The sequence below is a fragment of the Anarrhichthys ocellatus genome, unplaced genomic scaffold (assembly GCF_004355925.1).
Source record: "Anarrhichthys ocellatus isolate YVR2014 unplaced genomic scaffold, GSC_Weel_1.0 scaffold1875, whole genome shotgun sequence".
In the NCBI taxonomy this organism is placed as follows: domain Eukaryota; kingdom Metazoa; phylum Chordata; class Actinopteri; order Perciformes; family Anarhichadidae; genus Anarrhichthys; species Anarrhichthys ocellatus.
The window spans coordinates 1-9451 of record NW_022281849.1 but is presented as its reverse complement, the minus strand read 5'-3'; the positions used below and the strand labels follow the sequence as shown (position 1 = coordinate 9451).

The window sequence follows — 9451 nt, the reverse complement described above, 5'->3', positions numbered from 1 at the left end:
TGTGTGTGTGTGTGTGTGTGTGTGTGTGTGTGTGTGTGTGTGTGTGTCAGTAGGATGGACGGTGTCCCTCTGAAAATGCCACAGGGTGCCTCACAGGAAGTCAAAGAAGACGTGGAAGTTATTGTTCCTGATTATCTCACCAGACTGCAGGACACAGAGGTGAGTGTGGTTTCAACTCGTCATTAACCTGTGATTAGATGTTTCACTTGAGTACTTGACCTACAGACTGACATCCATTAAGATTCCTACATGTTGCAATAATGACATTTGACTAGAGGAAAGAGAAAGCGACAGAGTTGTATCGTTTCTGTCACTAACATGTTGTTTGTCCATGTGACAGTATGAGTTCAGTCTGGAGAACTGGGTGCTAACCGGGCTGCAGAGTGGCTACACCAGCCAGCATCGGCCTCAGCTCCCCTCCTCTTCATCAGGACTGCAGCCATCTTGTCCTCCGTACTGGATGATGTTCAGCAGTCCGCAGCAGAGCCGCCTGGCCAGCCGCCACTGCTCTGACTTCTGGGAGCCCAATCCTCGACAGCGCTCGCGCAGCCTCAACCCCGCAGTCCTACGCATTAAGTTGTCCATCTCTGACTCTGAGGATGAGGCCTCAGAAAAAGCCAAGATATGTTTTTCAGGGAAAGCCTGCTCTGGTGGAGAAATTGCTGCTGCTTCATGTCAGCGTGGTCAGAGGAAAGCACAGAGAGCCTTTGTCCCAGACCTCCTGAACCCTCCGGCCTGCCTCAGCAGCCTGCCTCACCAGCGCAGGAAGAACCTGCGACAGTGCTCCCTGTCAGTGCTGGACACATCCGAACAGCACGGTCCCAACACAGACAGCCCATCCTCAAACACGACCCCCACCAGCAGAGCCCCCAACACCAGAGCCAATACAGTCGACATGCTCCCCAGTGTCAACACAACACACATGGTAAGAGTTAAACATTGTAACATTAGGGAAAGTGTTCGATGGAGCTCCAGTTTTATTCAGAGTAATCCTTTTAAATAGCAGTCTCACTTTTTGAGAAGGATAACAGAGTTCCAGGATGTGTTTCAGTTTCACACCAATGGTGCTGGACCGAGGAAGAGTCTCATGGCAAGAAAAGGTCTGCGCTTTGAGCGAGCTTTTATATTTCTAATGCCAAACATCTCACTAAATGTGTTTGTACTGTAGATTATAGAAATACATTTTTTTCATCGATTTGATTCTGCCATTTAGCACGTTATATCTGAAATACATTGATGTCAAAATGCCAACATTCTGCTTTAACGTGAGGGCGCTCACATCCAGTGTTGGGACAATTTATACAAAGTCCCCCTTATCAATGTTTATAGGAGAAATGAAAGTAAACCTAAATAAAGTCACCATACTTGAATGAAAACTAGTTTATTACAACTAGACTTTTCTTTTTGTAGCTCCATGACATCATAAGACTATGACTACTGAGATCTCAGAAGGCAGCTAGGTTAATAAAAAGAGGTTCAAAGATCATGAGACGGGTAGTAAACAAGCCAACAGGTCAGACTTACCTGCAAAAGAAAATGAAAGCAAACTGTAAAAAACAAAAATGACTGTATTACTGTGAGCTCACTTTTAAATTGCCGTGATCTGGCGGAGCTGTCACAAGCTGTAGGATCATGTGACCGCGTGTGCTTGTTGCTGCATCGTAACAGCTTCTAGTGATGTTTTCAGCCATAATCTCGCATGTTCCCAACACTTACTTTGGTGAGTGCAATGTTATCATAACCAATAACACTGATGACCAGCGGGGGAGGAAGTACTCAGATATTTTTTCTTCAGTAAAAGTACCGATACAACAATGTAAACATACTTTAGTACATGCAAAATGACTTTGTTACTTTAGTAAAAGTACAGAAGTATCAACATCAAAATATATGTTAGCACATGTTAGTCAGTGGTGGGCCGTCAGGACCAGCAAAGCCTTCTCTGCCGGCCTAAACAGAATCAAAGTTATAGCTATTCTATAATTTAATAATTTTTCACAAATTCACTACATGTATTGTAATTATTTTTCCCATTATCTTATTTCCTCATTGCACAACTCCTGTCTTCCTCTGTTGCTCTGCTTCCAGCACAGCTTGTTTTAAGTAGAGCTTTTATCCAATCAGATTCAGCCCCTATGTCTCTATGTAAGGAGAGAGGCCCGAGGTCCTCTAGATCAGTGTTTTTCAACCTTTTCTGAGCCGCGGCACATTTTTTACATTAAAAAGATCCCGCGGCACACCAACAACCAAAAAAGTTACAAAATGACACCTTTTAGCATAATACTGCAGATATGCCAGGGGTGTCAAACTCAATCCCAGGGAGGGACAACATAAGAAATTGAGACTACGTTGAGGGCCAAATAGAGTCACCATTTACAGTAATAAACAGGACAGAAGGGATATTGGACAAAGTGCAAAAAGAATACATGTTGAGGTAGGCTACATTATTTTATGCATACGTACCAGAGCCAGATGTTTGGCATCTTTTCTTGGCTGCCAGTTCATTAATATCTGGGGTTGGGTTCTGTGGAAACCCTCACGATGGAGTGAAGGTGTGCATCAGTGAGACTCCTGTGTGGGTTTGTGTTCATCTTCATCACAGAGAAAAGCTGCTCACACAGGTATGTGCTTCCAAACATGCAGAGCATTTGAGCAGCATGTAGGCGGAGTTAAGGCATCGTTTCGGGGGTGAAGCTTGTAAACTGTGCAGCGCCCTCAGAGTCACACTTTGCCTTGAGTGTCATTACACTGGAGGTCTATCAGCTCCACAGGTGCTCTTTACACCTCAACTGCAAACGGATTGCTGAGCAGTTCAAATTTAAATTTCTGAGCTGCAAAGTCGACAAATCGCAGAGTGAACTCTGTGCCAAGTGCACCCAGTTTATCAGCAAAATGCGCAGTCGGGAACACAGCGGTGGAGACCTTTACTGCATCACACATGTCTGTGATCACACGTCCCCGTCCCTGAAGCTGCAGGTTTAGCGCAGTGAGATGCTTCGTTATGTTGCACATAAAGCCAGCTCACATCGCCACTTTTCATCCTGGAGCTCTGTGGTGTGGCGGGCCAGTTATGATAAACATTTGATATTTTCTGGCGGGCTGTTGTACCGAGGGCCGGATACATGCTGACAAAAGGATTTGTACGAACAGTATTTCTGGCTGACAGCGGCGGAGAAGCGTTGCACATTTTATGGCTAACAATGAAACTTTTGACCCGAGTGGATCTACAACTCAACGAACACGTTCACAGGAGGACCTCTGGCTGGAACTGAACCGCACCGATGTTCTGTACAACCGTGTCATTAAACTCTTTGTTAACAAAGAAAGGAGGATGGACTTTGTCTATAAGTGAACAGCAGCTTTGGTAAGTGAAGTGCTTTTGTGTTTTTACATCTGTAGTAGAGTTACTATTGTTAGATTTTCGTGTCGTTTTTATGATCTGGTTAATATTGTTCCCTCTGATGTGAATAATATTTGAATGGCTCGTGCTCTTCAGTGTATGGTGGAATACGTGTTTTAGCGCTGCAGTGTTGCTGGATTGATTTGTTGCTTTGTTGTCATATAAATATATGTGACTGGTTCTTGTGAGTTTGTTCTTGTCATTGTGTTAATTACATTGATTCTGACTTGTCCGTTAATGACGAAGCATCCTGTCATCGTGGGGTTTGCCGCGGTTGTTTTCCCATTAAGCTAGTTTAGCGTAGACTCAGCTGTTTTGTTTTTTTGTTTTTTTTGTTCCAGGTTCAGAGGTCACACAGCCCGTTGTCTGTTACGTGAGCGTAGTCCACCGAAAACATTATATTTCCCACAATTTAAGCTTCTGCATTTTCCAAATGCACTAGTATTCAAAGGTATTGTTCGGTTCGTAAGCCTCGTACCAAACGGTTTAATACGAATACGTGTATTATTACACCAATAGAAACAAATAATAACCGTAGCTGTGGCTCATAATTAGGTTATTCAACTGTAGTAGGACAGCATAGAAGGCCCAGGTATAAAATGCACAGCCCTCCACTGATGTTAGTACTTTGTACTTTGTTACTTTTGTTACTAAAATATACTTAACTTACCAAAAGTAAAAGTAGTCTTCATGCAGAAATTCTGAAAAATATATGATATCATTGGATTATACTTATTGATGAATTAATGTGTACCATTTTAATGTTACGGCTGGTACTCATCATTGTATCTAAGTCTATAATGATACATCATAATTGATTTGTTGATTATATGTTGTATTAATAATCCAATTAATGTAATGAGGTATAGAGTGCAAGATTTACCTCTCAGATTAAAAGTATAGCCTACCTTCAAATGACAAGTACTTCTAAATGGTACCAACCATCAACATTGCAAATGGTCATTTTCAGGAAAGGTAAAGGTTAAATTCAATCTGCAAGTTGCTCTTTAATTACAGATCTTGAGTAAATATAGTTACTTTCCACCACTGAAAGCTACAGAAGTACAATCCCTGTTGTAGTAAAACATTTGCCCTCACAGACATTTGATATGATGATGCTCTGCAGGCAGTGGCAGCTGGTGGAAAATGTTCTAGGTAGGGCCATCCTATCAATGTCAGCAAACATCCCAGTATGATTTAATGCAAAAATATTAAAGTATCAAACACGCATTACTACTTTGCAGTTAAATATTTAACATTTATTCCAACACGAAAAAAAGCAGTAAATAACACTTATATAATATAACATGTTTATTTATTGAGATGCCCTCTGGACCTTGTTATAGGAGGTAAAGATCAGGAGAAGTAAACATAAAGTGTAATTATGAATACTGATGTTAAATTAAGCTATGATGAGTTTTCACTGTTAATTTACCATCTCAATTACATGTTGATGCCTCCATGACCAAGTTAAGCAGATGAGACTGAGGACAACTATGTAGAAGAAAAGATGTTCACTTTGCCTAATATGTAGCTTGACAGAGTTCATGTGTGTCCTGGTGTTCTCATGTTTCCTTACCTCCTCATCCCTCACTCCCTAACTGTCCGTGCTGGATCCGTCCCCGTTGTTTTAAAAAGCTAAATACGTTATTAGCATGACGTCATGCAGCTAGCCAAACCTGTCTGGTGTACAGCTAGTACAGAAGCTTCGCATGTACTGCTTCCCTTTCCCGCTAGTCTGCTGTCTGATTGTGAGGTCAGGCTGATCTGGGATCAGCTCTTTGGCCTGCAGAATCTCCGCCAAAGTTCTCCTCTCAAACGAGACTTGGAGGAGTAGTGCTCGCGCTCTCCTGTAGAGACTTCTCCTGACGAGAACGCGCAGCTAGGGGGGCAAAATCGTTTTGGCCCCCCTAGCTGAATCTATTTGAGGGCGCTGATTGGCTAAATTGTATGTCACTCATTTATATCTTTAATCAGCTATTGGCTAAACTGCTTCATAGACCCGCCTCTTTTGGGCCAAAACGATTTTGCCCCCCTAGCCGCGTTCTGAGACGTGTTGTGCACACAGGCGGAGAGCACGAGCAGGAAAAGCATATATTTTGTGCAGATATCATATTTTACACATATTACTGGGTACATTCCATAGTTCAAAAACACAAATATTGACAATTTGTATAATTCATGATCATTATAATTTTTATTTTTTTTTGTGTGGCTCAAGGTGGGGCCATGCCCCATGGCCCTCTATTGACCAGCCACCACTGTCTGCAGGTCTGTTCTGCAGACAGATTCACCGATCAGAGCTAGAGCATTTGTCCTGGAAATAGTACTGATTGTAACTGTTTCACTGAAGACAGAAGACATATTTGTTGATGTGGGTGGGTGGGTTTTTTGTCCATTGGGCATTTGGGGGCAACTAGGTGTAAACACAACATCAACATATTATCTAAAGTTGATAATGTTGAATGTGTAAGCATATGTTCGCTCTCTTTTAGCTCGGTGTTTGGTCTCCACACCCCCCCCCCCCCCCCCCCCCGTGGGAAACATCTGTCTCTTTAGCCGCTAAATGCTCCACTATGTTCACCAGCTAGTCTCCAACTGTGTCTGTCTGCTGCTGAGGAAGTAGTGTACTGTGGTTCTGTTACATGAGAGCAGCTAGAGTGAACCAACACATTGAAGTGATGGGTCAGACAGCTAAACAACAAGACACCCCTCACATTACACATAGTTATGTATCCATTCGTATGTATTGAAATATTCGTTAGTGCAGCTTTAACACTCAAAACCAGTACACTAACATCATTGTGATTGTATAATATCAAATTCATTGTGGTGGAGTACACAATGAGAAATATCACTGTCTTAATATTGCTGACTACACTGTATAAAATAACAACTAATGAACATGTTATGTCCTAAACACACCAAAACACCTGTCATATTGTTATACAAGATGTGACCAAATGTTTAAGGACCATGCTGTCAAGGCGGCAAATGCCGGTTCTGCAACGTAAAGTCAAAGCTTCATGTCTTAAAGCTGCTTTCTCTCTAATCACCACCAGGGGGCGACTCCTCTGGTTGTATAGAAGTCTATGAGAAAATGACTCTACTTCTCTCTTGATTTATTACCTCAGTAAACATTGTAAACATGAGTTTATGGTCTCAATCTCTAGTTTCAAGTCTTCTTCAATACAGCATGATGTTCATTTAGTACATTATGGTCCATTTAGAGTCAAACAGACCATAAAGCAGGGGATGCTTTAGGGCGGGGCTACACGGTGATTGACAGGTCGTTACCACAGCATTGTCTTAGAACTTCATCCCTTTTACTGTGTTTTCAGTTTAAGGAATTCATTGTAACATTTTGGTCTCCTTGTTTTTCCTCCACTCCCCTTTGCTCTTCTCGGGAGAGGAATTCCTGGGTGGGGGAAGATGATGGAGACCTACCTTTGATCATTTGTGTACGCCTCACTGAGATCTGAACTCAATGTGAGCCAGTCCACCTCTGCATGTGGTCTGGCAGATCGGATCCCAATGTGAGCAAGATTCGACAGACTTGATAGTTAATGCGTCCTGGCATGATGGGATGACAAAAGTCACATTGAAAAGAGAAGTGCAACAATGAGCTTACTTAGTTGAGTCGTTTGGTTGTACTCGCACCCCCCTTTCGTGTGACTTCTGGTTCCAAAAACCAGCATGGCTGAACTCCAGACTTCAAAACGTCTACAAACCAATATATGACATCGCGTGACTACATCCACTTCTCATATACAGTCTGCTGTCACCAAAACTTTGTGTTCGGTTATCCATTTAGTCTCAACAGTGAGAGTTTATAGTGTGGCTTAGGGAATGCTAATGCTCTGGAAGCCGCAGTATAGTTAGCCCTTTACTCTGGTCTGCAAGAGCAGACTATGAATACAGCGTAAAGCTCAGGGCATTACCTGGTCCTGAGCCCTACTATAAATCTCCACACATAAGCCAGGGACAGACAGCTCTCTGTAGCATCACACACCCTGACTGGCCAACACAGCAGAATTCGTTTGACTGTATTTATATTCAAGTTGGCCATAAGTCAGTCTTTAGATGTCCTTTTATTCGGCGTATGCACGTCAACACTGTGTTAGCTGGAAGGGGAAATCAATCCTAACCATTCTTTCAGTTCACATGTGACAAAGTGGGTGAGAACACACCATTTGTCCCATATTGCATTCATCTATAAATCTGACCAAGGTAGATCAGTGTGTAGCCGTGTGCATGTGATTATGTTACTTTAAGATGAGTTGGATTTTATTCAATTAAGCCAAGTTAAATGATTGTTTTGTTTGTATATATGTTTGGTTACACGTGTCGCAGGGCACTTTTATAAATAAAACACCTTTTGATATCGGAACAAAGTCTTTCGTGTCTGCCTCCTACTAATTCAGAAGCCACTCAGGTCAGGCTTCACCACATCACATTTCTAAAATACATTCAGGAACAAAATAGATGGCGTAAAGTCTGCTCCCTGAATCCAGCCAGGTTATAAGAGCTTCTGCAGCAGGTGGAAGTTCTCTGAAATGTTTTTTCATCCCAGTAAAATGTAATAAATTCATTTCACAGTCTCAGACAAATGTTGGCATGGCTGAGGTAAAAGAACAGCCTGTTGCTCTGTCTGTGCAAATGCCCTGCAGGGAACTCCCTCTGGTCAGAGGTAGCAGATGTCCTCACAGAGGTCCTCCAGGTGGATGTTTCTAAATGCCTTGTAGTCCACATGCATACTAGAGACACATTATAGGCTTGATCTGTATGGAAATGAGATTTGTAACACTGGACCATCTTGCTGCTGAACAGAAACCTGTTCTGAACTGGAAGATAAGAGCTCCAAGCTTTTCTATCTGGAGCAGCTGGTTGGAAGAGTTTATAGATTTAATAGTCATGGGAAGAGCTGCTGCTCCCTTTAGGAATCTGGATCAGGGCCTAGAGGGATTATGGGATATAGTAAGGGCCTTCCTCATATTCCTTTGTCTGCTTGTATTTTGCATTCTTTGTATTTGTGTTCATTTGTGTATGTTTCATGGATGTAATGTCTGTGTTTATGTCCAGTCTGTAAAATAAAAGGAACGTTATGAATTAAAAAAAGAAAGGGTCAAAGCTGCTGTTATTACAGGAAGAATCTGAGACATTGTAATCAGATCTAATATGAGTGGGTGCTGCTATCGGTCCTCACTGCCTGGCTCTCCTCTGTTATAACACTCACTCACTGGTCTCTTGTTTCCTAGAAGTCCTCTGGGTCGGACTCGTCAGTAGAGCTCCTGTCAGCTCTGAGCCCAGAGGAGAGAGAGCTGCTGGGGGCCATCACCGCCCGGGGTTACCCCCTCCGCACCGCCATCATCGCCCTGCAGAAGACCGGCCGGCAGACCCCAGATCAGGTCAGTAAGCATCACAAACAGTAAGACCACGATCATGATCTGACAGCAGATGTGGGCTGACTCTGATCCTCAATGCAATATTATGAATCACATTATGACCCGCCCTACTCTGCCTCTGATTGGCTTACCCTGATGTTCTTACCCTAACCTTCTCCAGTGTCACTCCTCATGCCTAAACCTAAGGAACCCAATCAATGAAGGCTACGAGTGTTAGCCATCAGAGGCAGAGTAGGGCTGGCCACGCCTTCACCAGGATTCTTGAATAAGCATCCTGGACTGTGGCTGCACACTGCTGAACAATGCATCACAATCATAGATGCTGCATGTTTGAGGACCAAAATCGGCCGATGAACATTTTCAAACACAAACACATAAGTGTAATATTATAACATATACTGGCTGATTCAACAGTCCGGTCTTCATTCAAATTGGACTTGCTTCTGATATTCCGCTCAGAAACAGTGTGTCTGGAAGCTGAAGTTACAGAGGCAGTTAAATGAACAAATACATTTCTGCTGTTTTAATCCTGTGTTTTGTTCTTGTGTAAATTATTCATTTATCACTTGTTGTATGCCAATTATCTGTCAAAACATCTCTATCAGAGTAGTTTTACAACAAATCTGTCTTTTCTCTTCTGTAAAAC

General features: G+C 42.5%; 1 protein-coding gene across 1 annotated transcript; it reads left to right on the top strand.

The window, feature by feature from the left end:
- Positions 1-54: 54 nt before the first annotated feature.
- Positions 55-8808, top strand: LOC116377942 (ubiquitin-associated protein 1-like; the record flags this gene model as incomplete). The annotated part of the gene is made up of 3 exons (XM_031839708.1): positions 55-159; positions 341-925; positions 8659-8808. Coding segments are annotated over exons 1-3 (840 nt in total), but the record flags the coding sequence as incomplete, so codon positions are not given.
- Between the last annotated feature and the right edge of the window lie 643 nt (positions 8809-9451).